The sequence below is a fragment of the Cebidichthys violaceus genome, unplaced genomic scaffold, assembly GCF_023349555.1.
Source record: "Cebidichthys violaceus isolate CVI_PGR_0920_01 unplaced genomic scaffold, fCebVio1.0.p SCAF_72, whole genome shotgun sequence".
NCBI classification, from domain to species: domain Eukaryota; kingdom Metazoa; phylum Chordata; class Actinopteri; order Perciformes; family Stichaeidae; genus Cebidichthys; species Cebidichthys violaceus.
The window spans coordinates 933,485-961,131 of NW_027176950.1; the positions used below are offsets into that span (position 1 = coordinate 933,485).

The 27,647-nt window shown below is 41.7% G+C and overlaps 1 protein-coding gene across 1 annotated transcript; it reads left to right on the forward strand.

Annotated features, from left to right (window-relative positions):
- Positions 1–1,229: 1,229 nt before the first annotated feature.
- On the forward strand, positions 1,230–26,443 carry LOC137891949 (vesicle-fusing ATPase-like). Its single transcript, XM_068736819.1, has 22 exons — positions 1,230–1,318; positions 3,833–3,918; positions 4,000–4,096; positions 4,860–4,899; positions 7,477–7,643; positions 7,884–7,991; positions 8,698–8,773; positions 9,682–9,837; positions 11,456–11,655; positions 13,888–14,053; positions 14,195–14,269; positions 15,231–15,418; positions 16,196–16,291; positions 16,833–16,989; positions 17,100–17,233; positions 17,801–17,867; positions 17,992–18,071; positions 19,409–19,543; positions 19,762–19,875; positions 23,245–23,300; positions 23,510–23,579; positions 24,807–26,443. The coding sequence occupies exons 1-21, from the start codon at positions 1,307–1,309 to the stop codon at positions 23,535–23,537; spliced, it is 2,238 nt and encodes a 745-aa protein (XP_068592920.1). The 5' UTR covers positions 1,230–1,306; the 3' UTR covers positions 23,538–23,579; positions 24,807–26,443.
- Positions 26,444–27,647: the final 1,204 nt, after the last annotated feature.

Below are 27,647 nucleotides of genomic sequence, written 5' to 3' on the forward strand. Positions count from 1 at the left end.
AACAAGTACCACAAGGTGCAGGATTTCCTTCATTTCCACACAGAAGTCCAAACAAATATTCCATAAAAGATCTCATTTTTAAGATTTCATGCTCACTTTTTTGTCTACAAAGGTAGACCCTTGTAGCAGCCGAAATAAAGATTTTACATCAACTTTCTAATTCTAACTACAATTATTTTCGATTATATCGGCACTTTAGTCTCAGACATCCGCATGCTTCACTCTTTACAAACCAGCAAAAATATTTGCTTGTTTTTTGTTAGATACAAAACACAGTATAGTAAAATCATGTTTTTATATTTATAATTTTTATCTTTTTAGTATTGAGTATTAAATGGGTGATGGGATCAAGACCTCCATTGCACCATTATTTCATTTTGAATTATTAAACTAAGACAACGTACCAATGCCAACTTTATTTAAAAAATAAAGAAAGGGCAGTTATGTGGATATGAATTCAAAATTACCGGTGTCAAACTTAAATCTCTAAATAATTCTGAAGCATATTTGTTATGTCTACAAATGTCGTATTTTAGATCACTTTAAGAGACTCAATGTAATTTCCAAATTAAAAAATAAAGAAATTCATAAGAATGGTTTAAGATTAAGAATATTTCTTCTTTTATGGGTGTGAATTTTACCAAAAAATTACTAGTCAATTGATGTGTAAGTTGTATTTTTGCCTAGTATTATAAATATAAAACTACAACCTTGGCTTCTAACTCAAATACATGATTTATCTGATGAACAACGTCATCCCTCAGAATTTTATATTCAAACAATCATAGAATAAATGTTTTGTTGTGAGTTCATCTTTATTCCTTCTCAATCTTTATAAAACAGTATACAAATATTGCATACAAGTACTCAACATATCTGTACAAAAATGTAAATAAATAATTAAAAACAATAATGATACAAAAAATTGAAATGGGATGAGAAAAGAAAACATGTTATTTTTAATTAATTCATTGTACAGTTTTATTTATTTTGTTGTGTTATTTTCGTGTGTGCTTTAAGACTTAATATATTAAAATATACGTAAAAACAATTCTAGTTCATCATTGCAAAAAATGACATAGTTTTAAAAATAAAAATGTGTAGAAATCCAGATTTCCTGGATTGTGTCAAATTTTGTTGCGGTACTCTGCCAAATCATCACGTTACGTTACGTCCCGTAGTGTGCGTGATGACGTCTCATCACGTTGGCAGATTCCGCCTCTTTCCACGTCACTTTCTCGTTTTTGCAGTTGTTCTGTTTGCAGAGGGTTGTTTTATGCTGAGTTGCACTTGAACCGGAGTAAAGATGACCGACCGGGTGAGTTTATTTGAAGCGAAACTTAAAACTTAAACACACCACGAACAGACAACACTGCATACTAAAACTTAACGTGTACTTTAAGGACTAAAAACTCTCTATTTTAAACACGTAAAGTGAGCCACAATCAGATGTCAATCAAAACTTCGTAGGCAACCCGGAAGTAGAGGAGTATCATGTGACCACTGCTAGCATGTAGCTCTGTCACCACTGTTGTTCTAGATTTAAACTGATATGTTTAACAGCCACCGAGCAGCTAGAGGCGATACATTATATAATAGTCAATAGCGTTATAGATTTGGATATGAAAAATGTTGCTGTTAGACGTAATTAGCTCCAGTTTGAAAGGCTAAATCAATGAAGGAACTGTAGCTACATTAAAGGAAACAAGAAGAAGAAGAAGAGTTGTAAGATATAAACTGGACTGATGTTAAACTCTCTGTTAACTCCTCACATCAGTGGCTGTTTTTAAGTAGCTGAAGTTCAAACAAAGTCATAGTATAATAGTAATACTAATTACTCAATGCAGCTCTTTACACACAGTTGTCAGTTTATTAGGTTCAAAGTAGTGTCGTCTAATACAACAGCTCTGCAATTAGTCCTAGCTTCATGGAAGCTATTATGGCTGTACTTAATTATTTCTATATTATTTTCTCCATTAGTATAATTAATTATTTCCTTCAGAAAATAAAGAAAAATTCCCAGAGCCCAAGGTGGCGTTTTCTAATTGCCATCAACAGTTTTAAAATCCCCAAATAATTAGTTTAATACCACAGAAGGCTAATAAAAAACAGTAAATATTTGTGTAAAAGAATCTGGAGCCAATAAATTCTCATATTTTTCGAAAAAATGTACTGATATTAAAATAGGTGCAACTACAATATTGTTATTGTAAATTGACTAATCTGTGAATGATTTCAGTTCAGTTTTTGTTCAAACTAGTTTAGAGCGTTTGACAAAACTATACTCCAGGTCCACTGTCCTTTTTTTGGAGCTGTCAACCACATCTCACTGGTCTTCCTCAGGTAATGTAGTAGAGCATTGATGGTAGTAGGTGGACCTTTAGTTATTACATATATTATATAGAGAGGTATGTATTCAACGTTTACACCTGTTACGGGGACGTCCCATCAGTGTTGATGGTAAACACAGTCCATTGAAGCATTACATTTCTCAGTGCGTTACGTATTGACGAAGAAATCTGAGTTCATCTGCTCACGGAGCTGTGACGGCAGTGCCTACATGTATCAGGATGCATTGCTCAAGAGCTTGTGACGCCCAAGTATAAATATAATTTGCCATACGAACAAGGAAGTTCAGCAGCCTGTAGTTGTTCCTTACATCCAGCTACAGCTACTCAGCTTCCTGGTGCAATACAACACACACAGGCTACATTTACCATCAACACTGATCGGACGTCCACATAAAAGGTGGCAAATTTTCCCTTTAACTCAATACAGAAAACTTCATCACACACTACAGTCTCCAAAATGACCGACAACAATCACTAAACATTGTAACCTTCACGGAGGCCCGTTGTATTAGACTGCATTAGTTGTAGCGAGATAATGAACTGGTAACCTATTGAACAATTTATCATGTTAGGTTTCATCTTTCTTTCTTGTATTCAAAGCGGTTTTCTTCTCAGCGTACTATGATGAGAGAGTCGCCATTGACTTTAGATCCTTGGACTTTTCTGTGCCTCATTCACATTTTTACATTTGAGCTGATTACATGGAAGCAATGCAAGGAATGTCCTTCACACAAGCTCTGGTGCACAGGAAAGACTTAAAGGCACTATTCCTGGGTCACGTTTTGGAGTGTCAAGTTAATGCTTATTTTAGTGTTATTCAATTAATTACAAAAAAAACAGCTGAAGTGAAAAATATAATTTCTGTTAGCACCAGGGAGACAAAACATAAGCTAAATATTTTCAGATTTCTACGTTTTGCTGTCAGTTTGTGTGTGTCCCCGTTTGTCAACCATCATTCCTACAGCAGGTAACATTGTCTGTAACAACTGGCCCTAAAATGATCTCCAGAGCCACAGTGGTTGGCCTGGATGCTGAAGTACTTGAAGTTAAAAGATGCAGGTCAGCGAGTGATTCTCTCTCGGTTTGCTGAGACTTAATTAGGTCGTTGGAATGAGAGTAGGTTGATTGTTTTTCTGTCTTCTTAATTAGACATGGCTTTTCTTAGTTTCTCACTTTAAAGGAGCAGTGTGGAGAAGTTAGTGGCATCTGGTGGTGAGTTTGTAGATTGAACCCCCTCCTTCAATTACCTTTCCAAGCATGTCGGGGAACTACGGTGGCCTTCAGGTAATGGACAAATGCAAAAAAGGCCTGTTCTAGAACCAGTGTTTGGTTTGTCTATAGAATTAGCTTTTAGAGGACTAAAAAAACAACAACCTTGAATGGCTTATTTACTTCTCAGTCAATTTGGAGGAGCAGCTTTAAAAATTGCATATCTATCTATGATACTTCCTTGTGTACATTCTTCTCTGCTCTCTTTTCAGACGATGCAAGCGACTCGATGCCCAACAGACGAACTCTCGCTGACCAACTGTGCCGTCATCAATGAGGAGGAGCCACAGTTTGACGTGTAAGTGGGAGGAGCAGTGACATCTGGGGTCCCACTAGTTCTGTTCCACACTTAATTCTGTCTCTCTGTTTCTCTGTGCAGACATGTGACTGTGCGCAACTTGGCCCACATGTATGTGTTCACCTTGAAGAAGCATCGCAGCGTTAACCCCGGGACCATTGCCTTCAGCCTGCCACAGGTAGAGCAGACCGTCGACAGCCACGTCTTCTCAAACATTGCTGTTTCACCTGTGCATCGCTGCTGAACAGCTTTCTGCAAGTCTCATCACGAGTGATTGATTTCATCATAAGTAGCTAGCCGCTGTTCCTCAACGCTTGTTGTTCCTTATAAAATGAAATGCCACCATGTCTGTTTTCTGTCAAACTATTAATTTTCCTTAACAAAGCACTGGTGAACACTTGCAGGGTTTTTTTCTGCAAACGTTGTATTGTTTGAAAAAAAAAAAATAGCAGTATGTGAGCTGATATAAAGTGTTGTGTGGTTTTTTTGGGGGCTGTTTGCACCGACCTCTTTGTTTGTCTCAATCTGTCTGTTCCTGCTCTTTCCTCTCTTTGCCTGCTCTTCCTCCGTCTTTATGAACAGCCGCCACGGCACACAGGTACTACTGTAACCTCCTCAAGACGGTCTTATTTTACCACAAGAATTCATTCAATAAGATCCATTGATTGACTCACATCTGACATGTCTAAAAACTCAGCTTGTGCAAAAAAAAAGAATGAGTCAGCAGACCCCTGAAAGATGTTTTAAGTATGGATCTGATTTATGCATTTTAGTGTGAAGAAGTGTGGTGAAATAAGACCAGGTTGCAGAGGAGCGTTACACTGATGTCTCTGAGACTAGCTGTCCTTTTTGTTCTGAATAATGTATTGATGACGTGTTCTAATACAAAAGACAAAACGATGATGAAAGGAACTAAATCAATCAATGTTTTTTCTTTGCAGAGAAAGTGGGCCGGCCTATCGATTGGACAAGAGGTCAGAGGTAAGCTTCACGTGTAAAGCAAAAGACTGATAATGTTCTAGGTTTTTCTCATCGATGATTTGATCCGACTAAAAAGTGTCTCCACAGCCTGGTATGTCTCATTGCTCTGTGCCATTGAGCTCCATTGTCAATGAGCCACGTTGAGTGCGTTTACATGCACAAGTTACCCCTCATCGAATATTCCTGCAAAGCTGTTAACATGCTAACGTGAGTGTGCATATAAACGTAGTCACTGTTGTACTGGGTGACGTTTTCCTTTTGACTCAATCCCTCAAACGTGCGTCCTGCTGCCACAAACACACACTAGAGCACAAATTGTGGATTAATCCGCTGCTGAAAATAGTCCCCAACAGAAGCACCATTTCCTCCTGCTCGAGTAACGTCTGCTAAAAAACTATAGTGACTATAATGAAATGAGCATTTTCTTTAATAAAATGAAACTGCATATTTGTGACCTATTTCTTTTCACAAATTACAGAAATATTCAGAGTAGAATGCCACACTGGGTGGTAACATTTTGAGAAAACAGAATTATGATAAATATTTTTTTTTATTTCGAGCTTTAGAATTAAAGCAACCTGTCCGATTTTTTTTTCCTTTTCTTCTTTGTAAATATGTACAATCATTTTGCAGGTGCAATATAAAGTTAATAATGCTGCTGGTTTGCTGCTGCGTACGACACGTTCATCTACGAGCTGCACAGACTTCTGATTGTTCTCCGACATCCTCGCAGCCTTTTTGTGATGACCGCCATTCATTTGTCGTCCGTTGATTAGCAGCGCTCGGCGGCCTTTCTCTCTCATCACTGAATGCCGTTTGAGTCACGGACACCTTGCTGCCGCGGAAACACAAGACATCAAACCTCAGACTTTGAAGGCTTCAGAGAAACATCTCGCCGACTTCTGACGCCTCCAGATTACCAGCTATACGTGGGCTTCAGGGGGTTCAGCTATTATCATGGTGTCATGAGAGGCGGGGGGGGGGGACATGATTCACCCGGCGCAGGGAGAGACAGTGTATCAGTATGGATTGGTGGTGTCACTGCACATCTGTCTGAGACGCTGGCCGCCGTCCAGAGGGAGACAAGAACTGTTCTTTTGATGAAATGATGTCCCTGAGGCCAAGCGATGCCCCAAATGATGGGCGCTATTATGACGCTGTCTGCTTATCAGGAGGAATGAAAATCTAATCCACCGAGTGAAAAGAGCCTCGTGATGCCTTCATCTTTCTTGACATGGTCTGGAAAAAAGAGAACGGCAAAGCTCCTTTTTATTATTTGATCTGTTTTATAGCAACAGAATATCTGAACACAAAAGTAGTTCCATGCATTGGGTGGAATGTTTTCAGCAGGGTAACAGCGATATGAATATAGCAGCCCTATATTGCAGGGGTGTCATTTTCCTAATTACATGGCAGCGGTGGAAATATCAGCCCAATCTAGAGGAGAGCCATTAAACGGTGTATCTCATTTCCATAATGAGTCTGAAGACATGCAGACGATCTGAATAGAGCGCCGCTAATCATGTCAGATTCAGGATCCGCCTTTTGTGTTGCTGATTAGAGTCTCTCACATTAAAGGATGAATAAATCGCTGTTTGATGCCTTCTAACGAGGCACTGATTGATTTGGTAACCTCTCTGAATGCAGTAATGAGCTCAGGCCCTGCTGTTTAGATAGTGTCTGAAAGAACATAATCAGAACATAAATGTGAGGCATAGCTCTAACACAGAGCTGTGTGTGGGGATACGGAGCTTCCCGAAAAATGATTCACTGTTTCACTACGGTCTTCAGTCTAACATGGCGACATCTGCTGGTATTGCATTTGTTTGGAAGGATTAAATGTGAGGATACAAGTGGTTTTACTTCTTTAATGCATCGTTCTATAAAGCTTGTACTATCTACAGCTCTGTTTTTAAATACTGTGGCTGATTCACAGCACCATCTCGTATTCTAAACCAGTGCAGAACCTCTTGGGGTGTAACGTTCAGGGTGGTCACGTGATGTTTGGCGTGGTTAACGGCTGATCATGTGTCAGATGTTGTGCTCGGTGCCCCAAGTTGCCACAGACGTCCATGAATGCAGCTTTAATTTCTATTAGACAGCAGCTCGAAGGGAAGAGGAAGACCTGTTCTATTGAGGACCTGCAGGGTTTTTGTGATGCTGGCCTCCAGAGGAGAACCACCACTGACCGACCGCTGCTGCCTTGTCTGATTGAGTGAATGCATACCATAATTATCTTACCTTGGGGGGGAAAAATCTTGACAGGAACAACTCCTGATCGCTAGCGGAAACGAGATTGAAGCAACTGTTGGACCGCTTGCTGCCCCGATCGGTTGGTAAAGAGAAGTGAGGAGTCAGCAGTCAATGACGATATGAAACAGTCGATAAAGTAGTTTTTTTTCAAAAATGGTGGATCACAACTACAAGAGGTCCTTGAGCCAACAGTCATGAATATGCACCAAACACATTGGGCTGATGGGTCCAGAATGATGCGGGATTAGCTGCCAGAGATAATAATCCAGATGTTTAATCTGTAAACCTCACCACCGATGTTTTTGTTGTTTTACCTCCTTCCAGTAACAAACTACACGTTTGACAAGTCCAAACAGTGTATCAGCACCATGACGGTGGAGATTGACTTCCTGCAGAAGAAGAATGTTGACAGCAACCCGTACGACTCCGACAACATGGCCAAGGAGTTCGTCCAGCACTTCAACAACCAGGCCTTCAGCGTCAGGCAGCAGGTGCTTCAAGGGGTTCACGATGGGTCAGCCTGGTTTATTGTAGAATGTCCTGTTTAAATCACAGCTTCATTAGAACATGAACACAAGAACGGGATGCGTGTTCACAGTAAAAGCTCTTTGCATTCATGTATCTTCATTTATTTGTGAATTTATTGTACTGATCTTCTACGCTAGTACAACTTTGTTCCATTTGTTTGTTGTAGTTTATGTTTTCTCTGTCCTTTTCTCTTTTCCCTTTAGTTTGTGTTTAGTTTCTGTGATAAGCTGTTTACTTTGCTGATAAAAGATATTGAGGCCATGGACCCGAGCATCCTGAAGGGAGAACAAGCCTCTGTCAAGAAACCGAAGGTATCCGGCCGGCGATGTTTGTGTGATATTCTGTGTCATTTTAGGCTTTTATACATGGCATGAAAATCATTGATTTATTATCAAATTGTTTTTATATATTTTAATATTTATTTTTAATATTATTATTATATATATATATTAAACGTCACATTTTTCTTTCTTTTTTTTTTTACACATGGTAGATAACCAATAAATAATAATGAATAATGATAAATATAAATTGATATAAAGATTAAATAAAATAAAAGGAATAATTTCAAGATATACACATCAACCACATATACATATATCCATCTGTATGTCAATACTTTTCTCCTTTCATCCTTATATATTTATCCTTCTACACATTTTCAAAATCGGTAGTGATGAACTACAGGGTTCTACAATTTGAATGTTCTGTCATATAAAATCTGAATGAATTGGCGGTGTGTATATTCAATCCGGTTTCCCCAAATACTATTAAAGTTGTTCCAATCTGAAAGAGGAAGTCAACGTCCCTAACCTCTTAAGCCATTTTCTGGTAATATCTTTTTTTACTCCTCATTAACATTCCTAAATATATATTTGTCTCCCAATCTTGTAAGTCCTATGTTCATTTCCCCCAAATATAACACCTCAATGTTAAGTTCAATATCTTCTCCATACATTTTGAATCCGTAGATTTTGTGTCACAGTTGGTCGTCACCTTGGTGGTTTCTTTCCTCAGATTCAGATCGGTTTGTTGCTGGGAAACAGTCAGGTGATCTTTGAGAAGGCCGAGACCTCGTCCTTGACTCTGATAGGTGAGTGTCAACAGTACTCGGCAACTTGCAACAGTTAGATATATTGTGTGGTCTAACAGCTGGCGCAACTGTTAAATACAGCCGATAGAGCCGACATGGTTATTAGAGATGGAGAGCTTCTAAAATCACTGTTTTTAGAGCGATCCTCCACAAAACCACAAGGTGGCACACTTCACTCATTTTGCTTCTTCTTCCACATGTTGTCAGTGTCACAACATCAGTGGCCACCCAATGGGCCGTTTACCTCCATGTGATATATTCCGCTTTTATGATTATTGTGATCATTTATTTAACACGTCAGTCAAAAACAAACCCAAAAGACAAAACAGTGGTTCAGACAGAAGTTGTTCAACATACCATATTAATTTCACCGCAAACAATAATTTGGGGACTCAAAACAACTCCAGTAACTGTCAATTAAAAAACACTGCTGTTTCCTGGCCAATAACTCAATGTGATGATATGATTTCATTGGAAGATGACAAATTGTGATGGAATCATACACCAAGATATGACACACAAGTACATTAGCCAATTTGATATTAACAAGCACATACTAACTCCGATTTCTTTTTTTTTTTTACTTTTTTGGCACATTTTGCACTTAAGTTCGTAAATAAAATAACAAAATAGTTAATTTGTCAAGTATTTAATTCAAAAATGAGACTACAAAAATAGGTTTAACCATGCAGTTATTGAATTACCAGAAAACATGCTTTATTGTGATTTATATTGTTATCAACATATGAAATTCCATATTGAATTTTCAGTAAGATTTTGGCCATATTGCCCAGCCCTACTGTTCACATCAGAGTAGATGGAAGTGCTTCTTCTGTAAATCACCATAAGACGTTATGCTCTCCTCTTGAGCTCAACTTGTAGTGTTTCTTTGTGTGTCTCCTCTTCAGGGAAAGCCAAGACCCGAGAGTCTCGCCAGTCCATCATCAGCCCAGACTGGAACTTTGAGAGGATGGGTATCGGCGGCCTTGACAAGGAGTTTTCTGACATCTTCCGCAGAGCCTTCGCCTCGCGAGTCTTCCCTCCAGACATCGTGGAGCAGATGGGTGAGTTGATCACTCCTTTATTTCACCTTCTCGCTGCCATGAACTGTCTCTCGCTGTCAATTAAATGTATTCCCAAAAACACAATTCTGTTTTAAGAAACACATTGTCGTGGATCTTTCAGCATTCATCCGGTGGAACAGATCAGTAAATACCTGCCAGAAAATAATCACTGTTTTCATTTGTTATATTCAGCTTGTGTTCAATCCTTAAATCAACATTTGACAAACGAATAATTCCTTTTGAGGAATGAATCGCCGCCCGAATCAGAGAAACCCATCGATCAGCTGACGAGGCAGCGTCTGTCTGCGGTGCCTCGACCGTGATCCCTGCACACACTCATTAATCGATCTTTGACAGCTGTCAGATTGACGACGTGTGACTCACTTTTTGCAAAGGCCATCATGTCTTTGTGACTCATACACGAAACCCTCTCTCCCCCCCACACACACCCCAATCCTAATCCTTGCTCCCAGACCTCGTAGTCTTGACAAGCACACACACACATCACTTAAATGCCCACAGCGCTCCAGGGTCGTGTGGCGGCGTGCGAGCTGACCTTTTTTAGCCGGGGCGCCTGTGTGCCGGAGTCGGCCTTTGGCTGCGGCCAGCTGGCTGCCGTAATGAGATGCCGTGCCCCGATAGAGCGTCCAGCTAAAGGTAAAGCTGTAATTGGCAGGCGTGGGGAGCCGCCAGAGCAGGTGATGACAGTTTCTCTTTCTTTTTTTTTTTTGTGGTGGTGGAGCAAAAGTCTGAAAGTTTCACCTTGTCTCCCCTTTGCTCCCAGAAAGGTGAAGCGGGACAGACGGACGCTTCAGCGCTTTCTCTCCCAAACACAACCACATGACTCTTTTTCTTTTCTTTTTTTTTTTCTCTCGCTGGAGAAGCCATCCTCCCCCCTGTTCTCCCCACCTGTCATCCTTCAGCAGGCCCAAATGGCAGCTCAGATGGTTATCATGGGCCTCTCAATTAGTCTGGGCTAAATGTCATTAAGCAGGTGCAAAAGGCCATTAAAAGCCCTACAGTGTAAACTTGAGAGCGTGCAGTCTCCACACTTGATCTTTACAGAGAAGGAATTAAACAAACTGGCCGTAGTAACACATTGAGCTGCTCTGTAATTAATTCATGAGTAATAATACATTTAAGCGCTTTTCAAAAACCTCGAAGACACTTTACAAAAGGGATGAAATGGAGAGAAGAACTACAAATAGACAATATGAGTAGTTCATTTTAGTTTGAGAAAATGTAAATACATTTCACCGTTGTGAGGGATGACGCCACAACGTCGAGGACTCATCAGTTCAACGTCCAAAGCGGGAGACACATAAACGCAACATGTCACATCCCAACACAACAGCAGATAAATATGCCAGTAAAAATACGTAAAATAATATAAATATATATATAAGTATTATTTAAAAACTTGATTTCAATGTGTTTAAAATGAAAAAATAAATAATAGTAGCTTTTGTTGACCTTTTTTCTTTTTTATGACTTTAAATTGATTAAATTGTTGAAAACAACATCATAGAATACCCAAATATATATATATTCTTTATGTGAGTTCCTGCGCTGGGTTTCACCTCCATTCCTCCCTCCCTGGTTGTGCGTCTGTCTCCAGGCTGTAAGCATGTGAAGGGGATCCTGCTGTTCGGACCCCCGGGCTGCGGTAAAACCCTGATGGCGCGACAGATTGGCAAGATGCTGAAGGCCCGCGAGCCCAAGATCGTCAACGGCCCCGAGATCCTCAACAAGTACGTGGGAGAGTCTGAGGCCAACATCAGGAAGCTGTTTGCAGACGCAGAGGAGGAGCAGAAGAGGGTGAGGGGGCGTTACGTCATATACTCGCATGCACAAGAGCTTTTACTTTTATCAGAGGACATTAAAAACTTCCTCAGGGACTGGGAACCTCTTGAGGAACTCATTCTGTACGACCAAGAGTCTAAATGAAGTTTTGAGGACATTCTGACCCCATGAAAAGGTCCTCGTCTGGGGTCGTGCTTTCAGAAAGTACAGGAGCTTTCGGGGTGGGGTTTGCAGGGATGACACACACAGCGTCAAACACACACAGCGACGCTGCTTCAACTCGTGTACCGCCTCATTCATAAAACAAGGAAGTACTCCAGTACTGATTTCGGACGAGAGGAGAGCGTTTCTCTTTGTTTGACCACATTAAAAGTAAAGTTAAGCTTTGCTGTCGGCATCCCAACTCATTTTAAAAAAGAGAGAAAGAGAGAGTTATGTTCTAAAGCATAAATAAATAACCATCGAAGACTCAATGAATGATTTACGCTCGTAGTTTCATTCTCCTCCTCTGCTTTTCATTCGTTACGTCCAGCTTGCATCGGTAAATACTTTGCAGCAGTGAGACAAAACCTACATTTATTTATTTTTCATGGTGTTCTTTAGATTAAACCGGCGGGAACACTGAAGTGTGTTTACCCTGCGACCATCAGCAGCCCAGGTCTTAAGACCGCAATGGGAGCGCAGACAACAGCGGGCTGAAGGAACCTTTGAGTTCGAGTTGTCCTGGAACTAAAATAACCAGGAACTTGTTGGTGGAAACGCGTCTGAAGTGAACTTTCAAGAGGTGCAGAATTTAAAGCACAGCAATAATGAAAAGCCCACATGTTGGTGTTGATAAATGAGTCTGTTTTATTACAACTTCCAGAGGCATCACTATACCTGCAATGCTTCGACTTTGCTGACCTTATTATCTACGCATCAGATAAAAAGTCTGAGAGATAAGCACTTCATCTGTTTCAACGGAAAGAAAACTAATTTCTCCAGGAGTGGAGAGATCTGCCCTTTAGCCAGACGTAGCTGTAATAACTCTGGTAAAGTTCTGGTGTGTGTGTGTGTGTGTGTGTGTGTGTGTGTGTGTGTGTGTTGATGGTCGGTTTGGATGGGGAGACACTAGCGTCGAGCCACCTCACTCTTCACCACCTAATGAGGGGCTGGGCTGTCTTTGACCTCCTATTAGACCTCCCTACACACACACACACACACACACACACACACACACACACACACACACACACACACACACGAACACACACACACACACGAACACACTCCATCCAGTGTGTAATAAGGACAGCTCCACACCTGCTTTAAATGCTACGGCTGAGACTGACGGGTCTGTAGATGGAGGGATAACCCCCCACCCTGCTGCTCTCTTTTTTTTTTTCTCCATCTGTCTCTCAGTTGAGGGTCAGTGTTGGTTTTCAAATGAAACATCGGCTGAGTCTTTGTCGTCTTTATGTCTCCGAAAGAATGCATTAGAGGAAAATATTGACATGATTCTATGTATTGATAGTAGTAGTAGTAACAAATGAGTTTGGAGAGACAGTTCATGGCTTCTTCTGTTTCTGTCTTGCATGTGATTGATGACCAAACCTTTTTTATTCAAAAGCCTAAAATCATTTGAAATTCAATGCATTTTGTGCTGATACAGGGCTAATATTCACATGAATCAAAATCAGTGGATTTACTGTAATTTAACAACTTCACAAGGCCTGAATTATTTCAGTTCTCCAATTTAAATACATTAATTTGCAACTCTCAAATCTTCTCAAAGTTTAGTTTGAGAATACGTACGAATATATCTGTTATTTAAGAATAGATAACAAACATATTTTAATTTATTTCTTTTTTTTTATATATATATTTTCTATTGTAAAATGTTCCATTTGATCTCTTGACCAACACCAAAACACCAAGACAAATTTCTTTTATGTACAAACCTGCAACTTTCTGTTTCTGGAAATGTAAAATACAATTTCTTTAGAGAACAATTCATTGGAATTTTAGAGAAAACGACTATGATAAAGATAAAGACGCTGAAAAGCTTTGAAAAGTCCTTTTTTAATTTGATGCCCAAATAAGTTTGGGAAACACTGCAAGAACCCATCCTGGAGGTTTACACAAAGACAATGCATGTAAATATTGTGTTTTAAGTAAATAATCATATTTACAGTTGACACAGTAACCTTTCTGTCTTTCTCTCATTTAATTCCCCCCCCCCCCCACCCTCGCCTCTCCGCTGCACAGCTCGGTGCGAACAGCGGCGTTCACATCATCATATTCGACGAGATCGACGCGATCTGTAAACAGCGCGGCAGCATGGCCGGCAGCACGGGGGTGCACGACACCGTGGTCAACCAGCTGCTGTCCAAGATAGACGGAGTGGAGCAGCTCAACAACATCCTGGTCATAGGTGCTCACACACCAACACACACACACACACACACACACACACACACACACACACAGAGTAACACACAGGCTCTCCCTGAACATCTGCACTCTTAACTCATCCCTCTCGTTCCACTATCTGTCCCATCTGTCCCTCCCTCAGGTATGACCAACAGGCCCGACCTGATAGATGAGGCCTTGCTGAGGCCAGGGAGACTGGAGGTGAAGATGGAGATTGGTAAGAGGTGGAGAACGCACTGAGAGGGTTTCACTCTGGTGTTAATGGTTTATCTCCGTAGACTGGAAAGGGACTTAAAACCAGTGAACATTTAAAAGTAATGCAGTTAGTTTAGACCAGCAGCCCTGGTGAGGTAGTGTGTATGAGTTAAAGACGTGATAAATAGTCCCTTCCTGACTGACGAGTTGGCGCAGGTTCTCATCCAGGCTCTTGTCATCTCCCGCCTGGACTACTGCAACTCTCTACTCGCCGGAGCCCCGGCGTCGGCCATCAGACCTCTGGAGCTTGTCCAGAAAGCCGCAGCTCGCCTGGTGTTCAATCGCCCCAAGTTCTCCCACACAACTTCCTTTCTCCGTTCTCTACACTGGCTCCCTGTAAGAGCTCACATCCAGTTTAAGACTCTGGTGCTAGCCTACAGGGCAGTGAAAGGAACAGCTCCTTCCTATCTCCAGGCCATGGTCAAGCCTTACACCCCCGCCCGACCACTTCGCTCTGCTGCCCCGTCGCTCAGAGGTCCTGGCGGCCGATCGACCCGGTCACGTCTGTTTTCTGTCCTGGCCCCACAGTGGTGGAATGAACTTCCCACTGACGTCAGGACAGCGGAGTCGCTGCCCATCTTTCGGCGCAGGCTGAAAACCCACCTCTTCAGGAAGTGCTACCCTGAGCCTTCCACTTAGTGCTTATTGTTTTCATACTAGCTTGTTGCACTTATTGTATTACTTATAGCACTAACTGTTTTTCTTGTTTCTGTACTTTGGCTCTGAGTTATGCTCTGCTTCGTGCTCTTAGATGCTTGTTTGGAAAAGGAAATGTACTTCTGGTGACTAGTAGTTCTTTTGATTACCAATGTTGAATGCACTTATTGTAAGTCGCTTTGGATAAAAGCGTCTGCTAAATGACTGTAATGTAATGTAATGTAACCCTTTTTGTTGAAGCTTAAAGTCCCGTGTGTTTCTTCCAGGGTTACCGGACGAAAGAGGCCGCATCCAGATCCTCCACATCCACACGGCGAAGATGCGTCAGTACGATCTGATGACCCCAGACGTGGACATCAAGGAGCTGGCAGCGGAGACAAAGAACTACAGCGGCGCCGAGCTGGAGGGCCTGGTCCGGGCTGCCCAGTCCACTGCCATGAACAGACACATCAAGGTACTTATTACCTGTCCGCGTCCATTTACTCTCTCCAATCAGAGAGAGTAAATGGACAATAATAGTCTTTAGCCGTTAGCGACGGTTTCTGCGCTTGACATCCACATTAAAGTAAATAAAATCATCTGGTATGAATCTCTGACACATTTATAAAATGCTTTAAGGTCGTTTTTTTTAAAGCACCCACTGGATTAATGTTGTGTGTTAAGTTTAACACAGACTGACACGCATTGCACACACTGCTGTATAGTGCCAGTTTAAGTAGCCACCTGTGTGTGTGTGTGTGTGTGTGTGTGTGTGTGTGTGTGTGTGTGTGTGTATATATATATTTATATATGCCTTCACTTAAGTGTTTTATCAGGTGCATTGGCTTAAATCTACACAGCTCAGTAGGACACGCAGATAAGGTGAAGTTCTCATCTGTTAAGCGTTCTGCCCCCCCACACACACACACACACACAAACACACACACACACACACACACACTTGCAGCAGTAGATATTGGAGGGTGATGATAAACGACAGACAAGGGTCTTACACATGTCTGATGGCCGTGACGTTTCTCTTCACTCCTCTAAACACTTCTTCTTCCCTCCTCCTCTCGGTCTGACCTTTCTGCTCTGAGGGAGCACATTGTCTGCTGACACATTGTGCAATCTAAACGTGCAATACTTCATGTTATGGGTTTCATTAACAGGGGGGCATGGAGTTCATCAGAGAATGAAAGCAGCTCATCATCTGCTTGTCGTTCATCTCGTGTTGTGTTGTTTGTTGCAGGCCACCAACACGGTGGAGGTAAACACCGAGACGGCAGAGAAGCTGCAGGTCAGCAGACTGGACTTCATGACGTCTCTGGATAACGACATCAAACCTGTAAGTTTGTCTCCGTCACTCCCCCCATCTGTCTTCTGTGTCTCCTTCTAATTCTATCAAATATGTTTTTAATGGAAAACAAAGTGGAATACAGAACACATGAAATTAAAGCTAGGGTGGTGGATTTTTGGACAATTTGTTTTTGTTATATTTATTGAATCTCTTTACATCCCGCCAGCAATACAGGAATCTAAAAATGGTATTTGAGGCTGTTGCGTGATTGTTATAAGCCTTTCCAATCATTTAATTTGGCCTGAATGACATCTAGTGCTGCTAGCTACTTTCATTGGAACAGAGTTGGCAACACTGGGCTGGGTTTTTCAGTTGGATAACTTTTTAAAACCTACCATAATAAAACAAACAAACCCTAGTTTGTCAAGATTATCAAACCTTATCTTTAAGCTAATTCACAGTAATACACGGGGAAACAAATCACATTTACAGTTTATATTTTCTTTAACACTTGACACAACACACTCAAACAAAAATATCAACCCTAAACTCTCTCTCTCTGTCTCTCTCTCTCTCTCTTCCCGTCCAGGCATTTGGCACCAATCAGGAGGACTACGCCAGCTACATCATGAACGGGATAATCCGGTGGGGCGACCCGGTGTCGGCGGTCCTGGAGGACGGGGAGCTGCTGGTGCAGCAGACGAAGAACAGCGAACGCACACCGCTGGTGTCTGTGCTGCTGGAGGGTAGGACTCACGCGACGTCCACAGTCAGCATGCAACAGATGAACACTACAATAGAAACTGCAATATGTTCTGTGAGCGACAGCTGACTAGTGATTGATCCTCTCCCTCAGGTCCACCTAACAGTGGGAAAACAGCGCTGGCCGCTAAGATCTCGGAAGACTCAGAGTTCCCCTTCATCAAGATCTGCTCCCCCGACAAGATGATCGGACACTCGGAGATTGCCAAATGCCAAGCCATCAAAAAGGTAAAAAAAAAAAGTAGAAAGCTTTGAAATATAAAATGGAAATTAAACATAATATTCATACTAGTTTCCGTTAGTGTATAATCGGCTGTAACTAAGGATCGTTGTGTTTTTGTTTGCTTGAAATGAGGCGCTTATATCTACATACGGAGGAGGTCCTCTTCACAGAGTTCGCCATGTTTCTACAGAAGCCCAGACCGGACAAACCAAACACTGATTTTTTTTACACATAAAGGTATTCAGTTGGTTGCAATCTGCAACGTCACCACTAGATGTCACTAAATCCTACACACTGCTCCTTCATGTACAGCTGAGGATGATGGGAATGTAAATCCTACACACTGGACCTTTTTTAAAGTTACAATCTCGAAGATCTCCGTTTCGGTTTCTTTAGCAGCATAATATTTGCAGATTCGTTTTTAGGTTTCACTTCCCTGAGATCGCTGCTTGTGTTTGTGATGCTGCAAATACAAGGCCTTATTTCTGGTGTTTTCAGGTCACGCATACAGCTGTGTGCTGTATCTGAACCTCTATCTGAACCTGTTTTTGTACTTCTATTCCCTGTGATAGATATTTGAAGATGCCTACAAGTCCCAGCTGAGCTGTGTGGTTGTGGATGACATCGAACGTTTGTTAGGTAAGATTGGAGTCACTGTGATGCGGCAGCTGATGAGCAGAATGACATTTTTTTAAGATACGTTTTCTTTATTTGGATGTGCATTAAATTGCAGTTGCTAATAGAAAACGATCCCTCTCCTCAGACTACGTCCCCATTGGCCCTCGTTTCTCCAACCTGGTGTTACAAGCTCTGCTGGTGCTGCTGAAGAAACCTCCTCCAAAGGTACTTATTTATTTGCAGCATGCTCACTGTGCGGCTGCTAGTCCTCAGGTGGCAGAAAGAGGGCAGCAGATCTTATGGATGCCAGCGCACAAGTCTTGTGAGGAATTGTTGGAGGTCTCTGGCTGCGGCTGGCATGTGTGAGCGACTGTGTGTGTGTGTGTGTGTGTGTGTGTGTGTGTGTGTGTGTGTGTGTGTGTGTGAGAGTGTGTGAGAGTGAGTGTGAGTATGTGTGTGAGTGTATGGTTATTAACGAGTGTTTTGGTCCTGGCCCTGTTGTGCTCGCAGTGAATGGTGGTGGTAGGGACCCATTTCTCATAGTTCCTTTGGTTGTAGTGTGTGTCTGTTGTTGACGGGTTTGTGAATGAGAGCATAGCCCACTATATGGCTGCATGTGCATGAGAAGTGGCGCGGGGCCTGGCGCTGAATGCCTGGCTGCAGTGCTCCTCTGGGGTTGTAAAGCGCTGGGCCCAGCGGGGTGCCTGGGGCCGGGGGAGGCCAGGGGGACACGGAGGAGAATGGGCTCTGTGAGAGAGCCAGGACCTGGCAGCGCCGCCGCCTGTGTGGCACCTCATCTGCATGCAGCATCGCAACCCCCCACGCCATGGGGGGGCAGCCGGCAGCCATAATCCCCCTGTCTGCTCGCCACTCCTCTGCCTCTCCTCCTTCGTCTTCTTCTCCTGGTCCTTCTCCAGCTTGTCGGCTTAGCGGAGCTACATTTCTTTCGCTTCTCTTCTTTCTCCTCCGCCGTTGTCTTCTGTTGTGCCGCGCTCTGTTCCGTTTGTCCTGTTATTTTCTGTTCCCTGTGCTCTTGTTGTGACTTAAAGCCCCCGTACACTGCCGAAACCTGAAGTGGCACAATCGTGAGAGAAATGTGGTGAAACGGCGTTTCCTAGATCTCACCGTGAGACACCGGCCGATAAGAGCTTCGGCGAGGGGATGCAGCCAAAATCTCAAAAAGTCACGATATAAGTAATTTCATATCTCGAAAACAATATGTATCACTATTGTTTTCTGCTCATTCAATAAATAATGAATGAATGCAGAAAATATTTGCATAAGCATAAAGCATTTTTTAGTAAAGGAAAAACAAACAACACTATCGCCAAACGTTGTTGTTGTCGTTGTTGAAGTCCTCTGCTTGCACTTTCTTTCTAATTTCATCAACACTTAACATTCATCATTGATCATGGCATGCCTCAGAACTAATATCACATGTGTGATGTGGACTAATGTCCACAATCCAAATGCTGGTAAGAGGAAAGCAGCAAAAGAATATGACCAAATGGAACGGTTGAATAAAAAGTTAAAGTCTGAGGTCTCGTTTGCTTCTCTTTCAGGGTCGTAAGCTGCTGATCATCGGCACCACAAGTCGTAGAGACGTCCTCAAGGAAATGGAGATGTTGGATGTTTTCAGCACCACCATCCACATCCCTAATATCTCAAGGGGAGAGCAGCTCGTCGAGGCCCTGGAGGTACCAGACACACACACACACACACACACACACACACACACAGAGTTGACTCAGTCAAGGTGTAAAATATGCTTCAATGTGCATTACTTCTCTGTGGACACACTCGGACGAGGCGACATTGTTGGCTGATATTTGTCGTCCTGTTCCTAAACACGTTTCCCAGTATGACTAATAAACTCGTGCTGAGGACTGTCTCTTTCTTCGTCTCGTCCCTGCAGCTGCTCGGCAGTTTTCAGGAAGTGGAACGGGCGAGCATAGCTAAAGCTGTGAAGGGCCAAAACCTGTGGATCGGCATAAAGAAGTTGCTCATGCTGATTGAAATGGCCGTGCAGGTGAGGAAGAGATACTTTTGGTTGCATTAACGTTTTGTAGTGATGTCAATCTGTTTGTCAACCACTTTGGCCCAGACTGTATTGTCTCAACAACTATTGGATAGATTGTCAGGAAACATTTGTACAGATATTTAAGGTTTCCTAAAGATTGTTCCTGATAAATTTGGTGATACCCTCACTTTTCTTCCTTCTGTGGTTTTAAAGGGGACGTATCAAGCTTATTTTCAGGTTCATACATTTATGTTGGGCTTCTACTACAACATGTTTACGTGCTTTAATGTTCATAAAACTCTTTATTTTTCTCGTACTGTCTGTCTGAACATTCCTGTATTCGCCTTCTGTCGGAAACGCTCCGTTTTAGCGCCTATCTCTTTAAGAAAAAGCCCAGACTGCTCTGATTGGTCAGTCTTTTTCACATCTGTGCTGCTGCTGTCTTCACAGCATCACTACAGCCGCAGACTCACTGTGTGTGTGTGTGTGTGTGTGTGTGTGTGTGTGTGTGTGTGTGTGTGTGTGTGTGTGTGTGTGTGTGTGTGTGTGTGTGTGTGTGTGTGTGTGTGTGTGTGTGTGTGTGTGTTGACTAGTGAGTTTAACGTCACATTTATGACATCACAACCTTACAGAAGTCGTTTTTAAAGGCACAGTTTCTGAATATGGGTTGCGTGCATTTCTCTGTGGAATTAGCATTTTGGTACTTGCACAGTATTTATATAGCCCCTATAATCTTTGCATTATATTTAAAAGAAAACATGGAAATCTTTCTATAAACGTTCTACAGTATGGAACCTTTAAGTGAAATGTGACAAGGGCTCATATAAGCTAACGAATACACAAGAATTCTTAGTTTCACGTGATTATACACTAATGAAAACACAGTTATGAACAATACTAACTGTATTAAATATTATATTAAATTCCTGCCAGTAAATCCCTCTTAATCCTACACACTGTACCTTTTTAATGTTTTGCGCTTATTGGCTAATCTTAGCCTGCTAAACAGCATGTTAGCATTTTCATTGTTAGCCGGTTAGCGTGCCGACTTTAGCATTTAGTTCAAAGCTCTGCAGTGCCTAAGGACATACTCACAGGTCTGCCAGCATGGCTGCTGACTTTCATTCTTGTTTCTTTCCAACATCAAAAATATTCACATCGCTACTGGCTGGAAGATGTTCTTATCGTAAGTGTAATGCTGGTGTAACTCCATGTGCACTAGTATTAAAAGATAGAATTGGACTTGGGTGAAGGTAAAAGCAAAGCAGTCTTGTTTTTTTAAACATTTTTTATTCTGAAACACAAATAGTTGTTTTTGTAATAGTGCGGTCTGACCTCGAGCAGCCCGTCCCTCCTCTTCCTCGACACATCTGGCCGGCATTCTCACCAGAATCTCTGTAGCAAAAAACTGTCATCTATTAGCTGGAATGAAAAGAAACTGTGTGGCTCTCCTGATGATTTGTTGGGCAGGAGGATCCAGAACATCTCTAGTTCACAAACTACTCTCCAAACGGTTTTGGGTTCAATACGTTCAGAGTTATAGAAACCTTTTCCAAAGCTACAGTCACATGTTCTGAATCAGAGGGAAGCGACTCATAAGAACAATCACACACACCTCGTGGTTTTGGTGTACCTACAATTTTAGAGCAAAATCAATAAAGATCAGTCATCCAACACATACGGCAGGTTAAACAAAAAAAACCTGCACATTAAACCCACCCAACTGTGGAAACACAGGGGAAAAAAAAGAACACAGACCACCAACTCTCAGCAGCTTGTTGGCTTCCTTTCAACACGTCAGTCGTATGTATGGAGATGAGTCGAGTAGCTAAAAGTCTACCCACCTTTTTTATAGTTGTCTTTAGGGGTTTTGTGGTTTGGACTATGAGTTTTTAACTTTTTTTTTAAGTCCCTGTTGACATTTGTGTAGTTAGTTTCTGTTTGCCGTGAACCCAAATGATTTACTCTTGAAGGGGCCCTGACCCTGTCAGAGCACCAGGATCAAAATCAATGTGATTAGTTCTGTAAAAAGTCACGACCAGTTGTACATCAAGACCCTGAGACGCAGTGTTTCTGGGAAGCGTAGGCGGACAAGATTTAACTTTTAAACCTGTTTAAATTATGGTTTAACTTTGTTCCATGTTGCACCAAATTTAAACTAGCTTAAAAATTAAGAATGATCAAATTTAAACCTCTAAACCCAGGTTAAATTAAATTATTTTTCACCAAAACTTGAATTAGAAATGGGATCCAGTATTGACACTTCCGAAGGTTTGATTTTTAAGATGGTTGCCTTTTATTTTTTCAGATTGAGCAAAATAGTGAAGTTCCTCAAAGAAAGTGAAAGGACAGACTCGACCAAGTTGTCTCTCGTGTCGTTGTCAGATTGAGAGTTAAGTTCATGGGTTTGGTTTGGAGACAAAGATGCTGTATGTGTTGATCTATCATTAGCATATTATAATTATAAGTTTAGGCCATAGTCGGGCTTGGATTTAAAGGGTCAGTTCTACGTGTCAGTCAGTCTTCTCGTCACTAGAAAGTGGACCCCTCGTAAAATAAACGGCGCTAGATGATTTGTCAATACCTGCAGGGCTAGCTAGTAAACACCTGTTGCTAATGGCTAACAGATTAGCAAGCCGTGGAGCAGTGCCACCACCAGTCACAATAGCTTTCTGAACTTCTTGTCATCTTCAGCGGCCTCCAAATAGAGTTTGTTCACCCAAAGCAGGTGGCCGACCCGCAGCAGCAGAAACTGACCTAAATCTGACAGTTGACTGGCGTTAATTTCTCCCCCTGACTGTGTGTCTGTGGTATGTGGATGATGTGTACCGCCTGTTTGTTGAGGCTGGATGCTGTGTAATTGCTGTGGTATGCACAAATGCAGCCATGCCCCCCCCCCCCCCCCCCCCCCACACACACACACACACACACACACACACACACACACACACACACTCTGAGCCTGAAGAAGTATGAATCTGTGTTTGCTGAGACATGCTGCAAACAGCGACACACATTCATTCTCAGTCTTCTCTTTATCTTTTTTCCTCTCATTCCTGCTGCTCTCATATCTTCACTCTAGTAGCTACAGGCAATCCTAGACACACTGTAAGTTATTGCATAGGTTGCCATTAATTTAACTCCCCCCCCCCCCCCCCCCCCCCCCCCCTCCTCTACAATCCTTGTGTGTGTGTGTGTGTGTGTGTGAACTGAAGCGTGAACTCCAGGACCCGCCACTACAAACTGCTTTCACGGTTCAACACCTTGCTTCTGAATTTGTAGATGCTTGTGCAGAAAGAAAAGAAGACCTGTTAGTAAATGTGCTTTAATGACATTATATGCACTAAGACGTGTTCTGTCTGTTTGTATTGTTTCCAGATGGATCCTGGCTACAGAGTTAGCAAGTTCCTGAGTCTACTGAAGGATGAGGGAGCGTAAGTATTCTTGTCCTGTTTCTAACCCGACTCGTCAGTGACGCTGAACACTCTCACCACATCTGTCACTTTCACCAGTCCTCATGTACAAATGTAGCAGAGAAAGGAGAAAGAAACAAAAACTAGTTAGAAGCACTAACAGTATACATTTTGATCATTGTATCAAGTGTGATTAATAATGGACATTTTGTCTTTTCTTTCCTCTGCAGACTGGGTTCTGATAAGTTCATCATCTAGACTCAGTGGAGCCACATAGTAAAAAAAGAGCATCCTTCAACGGTAAGACTGCAGGGCCTGCATCAGGCTACACGGTCGCATTCACTACTCACCACTTCCTGTCCAGGGTTCAAGGGAGCGAACGTAGAAATCTGTAAACTGTATATGCATGTAAAAAAAATTAAACATACAAGTGCTGGAAGTCTGTGGACATGCATTTTGATTTAAAATCAACATTCTGCATCAATATATCATTTTTTTAATGCAGATTCCACTATTTGTTGTTGTTGTTTTGCAATTTAAGTATTAAAGTAAAGTAAAAAAGTATTTTTTATTTTTTATCATAAAAGTCATAAATTTCAATCACCAAATTGTTTTAGAGGAATAGTTTGACGTTTTGGGAGACAGATGAGATGAGAAGATGAAAACCACTTTCACGTCTGTTTGCTGGATGCGTTAAGTTAGAGCTAGCCACAAGTTAGCTTAGCTTACCACACCAACTGCTCAGCTTAAAGATTAATTTGCACGTCAATACATTTTTTGCAAATTTTTGTTGGGTACTTTCACACAGAACGTGAATATTACTCATCGAAAAAGTGTAACGTAAAATATCTTTGTTTTTTTTCAGAACTTTTGGATTCTTTTTGAGTCTTGTCATATGTAACCTCCCCACCGTTTCCAGTCTTTACACTAGGCTAAGCTAAGCTAAGCTAACTAGCTGCTCTCTCTCTTGGCGAGAAAGTAAACATTTCCCAAAATGTGTAATTATTGCTTATTATTCTTTATCTATAGTCTGTAGTAGAGACATTCTGAGAGCTTAACTGTATGGATGTCCACAGTGACTTTTCATTGTGGGCACTATAATCACGTAAAACTATAAGAACAAGCAGACTCTGTGGCAGCGTCGTGGGGGGAATTTCACAAAATGGGATTAGAAAGTTCTCCAGATAACCGTAAAGCTATTGTCCTACATCCGCATGTTGATAATGGCAAAGTTCCAGAAGACATTCCTCTTTGTTTTAAAGTTATCTGGCTAATCCTGCTCTGTGAGACGCGTCCCACGAGGACGGGCTGCCCAGGGTGACGACGAACAACATGAAAAACTCGGAGCAACTTTTCAACTCGCAGCCAGAGCTTTGCCTCTTCTCATCTCCGCCTCCAGAGACGCGCCGCACAGTTAGCGCGCGGCGGTGCCTAAAAATAGGTCGACTACACAGGTGCTCTCTTGTGGCGGCATGTCTCCCTCGCACGCCTGTCTCCTCTCACTTTTGTTTGTCTCTGATCACTCAGCTGCGGAGGAACAGAAGCCCGAGAGAGAGAGAGAGGCTGGCAGGAGGAAGCGAGCGAGAGATGAGTTCCCATCTTTCTCTCTCTTTGCGTCCTTTCCCTGCCGTCCCCGAAGCTCGGTGCGCTTCTCTCTGCACTGCAGCGTGTCTGCAGCAGCAGCCAACCAGGCGAACCTCCTCCTCTTCAGCACTATGTGAACATGTAACATAACACACACACACACACACACACACACACACACACACACACACACACACACACGAGCAGTGTTTGTGGTATCTGTGTATGTTGCGTTTTGCAGAAGACTAGTGCTGTAATCTCCATGTGAAGCCCCAAGAATGTCTTTGGGTTATTATATATATATATAAAAAGAGTCCAGGCAAAAGATTTAGAAACATTTGTATGGCCGTAGATGTGCATGCACAAGCACTAATCACAACACTGTTCGTTTACATTGGACACATTTGTATTATGTAATCCGATCATTCCAAAGACGGCTCCATCTGTTAAAGATCTCATTTTGCTCTTAACACGTTATGTACTTGCTCGTGTCTTTTTATTTTATGAATAAATTTATTATATTGCTACTACTAACAAGAAACTCTGCATTGTGTGATAAGAATGAGGGCATGAACGACCAGCAAATGTTATGAAGTAAGTCACCTCACACCACGGGGGCTCATGCTGCTTCAAAGATGCGTTTCTATGCAAAACCTCTCTCTATAAAACCCTTTGTGCCAATCTACCACCAGCTGTTTTAATTACCACGTGTTCCTGGCAACTCATAAGGACGTGTCTTTAGAGTTATGATCTAGTGTAATTATGACAAACATCTCGTAATGTGATGAAGCTACTCAGACATTCGAGGTTAACCTCCAGAGCATCTGCAGTATGTTGTGTAAGAGTCAGCGTATACAGCTCAACAGGAAAACACTGTCGACTGTTTAACCAAGTCTGCAGAACGTCTGTGTGGGCGACGGTGGGATTTCTTGATCCAGTAGTTCAGGACATTGGACCCAAAGTAGCAGAACATTTCCTTTCAGGTATCAGTAAAAGGAGCATGCCTACAAATGGAGATTTATGTTGCTACAACATGTGGTTTTCCCTTTTTTAATATACAAGTTTAATGAAATAAAATTGAACCAGAGCTGAGGAATTATTAGCAGCGACCATTTCTTTCATTTGTTTGTATTTTATGTCCCATAATTCTTAGTTTTTGATGATTGACATGTGATTGTGTCACCTCATCACCTCTAAAATGTAACTACTGTACAGTGCAAATTAACAACCAATTCTTTAATAATAATCCATAAATGTATAACTGGCATTATTCTGTATTTTTTCTTATTGTTAGCACATCCCACAAAAAGACCAAAACCAACAATGTGTCAGTCTCACAATATAAGTAAAAAGTTTCATTTTGTATAGAAGCTCTTAAATTATTCTTTAAAACATAAAGAGGGGGAATGTAACGGGGGAGATAGTGAATTGTTTGGGGACTATTTTCAGTGGCGGATTAATCCACATGTGGTGCTCTAGTGAGTGTTTTGAGCTGCAGGTGTGTGTGTGTGTGATTGAAAATGAATCGTGTGTGTTCACGGGAATAAAAGAACATTATTTTTAATCGTTTTTGGACAACAGAGGAAGAAGATATGTCGTTGGTTCTTTTGATTGGATTTGTTTTTGAAATGCCTCATTTTAAAATGCATGTGCAGGATGTAACTGTAGAAGAGATTAACGTATGTAAGGAAGAGATATATATATATATATATATATATATATATATATATATATATATATAGTATTTATTATGCATGTAGAACTTTCTCTTTCGGTTGAGAAGTGTGAACCAATGGCTACAAAGCAAAAAACACAAGACAGTTTTGTTCTTCAAATATATAATCTTAGTTCAGTCATACAGATATATACATCGTATAATAAATAATATTTATAAAAACATAACATTTACGATTATAAAATAAAAAGGGAATTATTCACTTTAAAACATTTGTACAAAACTTTGGCTATAGCGGGAGAAGTGGAGGGGGACTGAACACGGGGAGGTAGTCCCAGGTGGGAGGAGGAGGACACGGATGCTAAGCTACGTCACAAAGAGAGAGGACGGCCCTCACGCTACTGGTGCTTTCTGTTTGTTGGATGTAATTAATAGGAAGCAGGTGGGACTGTCAGAACATGTGTGGAAACCTCTCACAGTTTGTTCCACCTTTGCCAACAGCCACCCATCCGTCCATTCCTTTTTTCCATTCACTTGTTTGTCACTGGCAGCCGACGCACACACGCACACACACACACGCACACACACACACACACACACACATCTTGCACACAAATCCTCCAGCTCCTGATGAAGTTTCCCAGCTTTCTTCTGCTTAATGTTCTCAGAATTTATGTGAATTGGAAGTCTTTTCTGTCCAACCAAAAAAAAAGAACTTCCTTTTTTTGACTGGGCAGACCATCAAATTACAGTAGTGTTCTTCCAATATCCCTAAAACATGAGTACAAGTTCATAAATCAGACTTCTCAAAAACCACAACTGTCCAACTGAGAGGAACATACAGAGAGAAGGAAGGAAGGAAGGAAGGAAGGGTTGTGAAAGCCAATCAGAAGCTGCTCTGGTCTCCACATGTCGTCACCCGTCCCACTTTTTTCCTTTTTCTTTTTCTATGGTGATAAAAGATTTGCCCCAGACTAAAGCCTCTATGATGGACCTGATGAGTGCATGAAGTGTTAGATAACAAAAAAACAAACAAAAAAAAAAGATCTCCCTATAATCACTTTGCTCATAAGACCAGAATTAACACTAAGCATGCTGAAGCTTGACTC

Bases quoted from the DNA above. Each gene is read 5' to 3' on its own strand.
- LOC137891949 (XM_068736819.1), top strand. The intron at 14,270-15,230 runs GTAAGAGGTGGA...TGTTTCTTCCAG, and splicing joins GGAGGTGAAGATGGAGATTG to GGTTACCGGACGAAAGAGGC. The intron at 17,234-17,800 runs GTAAAAAAAAAA...TCCCTGTGATAG, and splicing joins AATGCCAAGCCATCAAAAAG to ATATTTGAAGATGCCTACAA.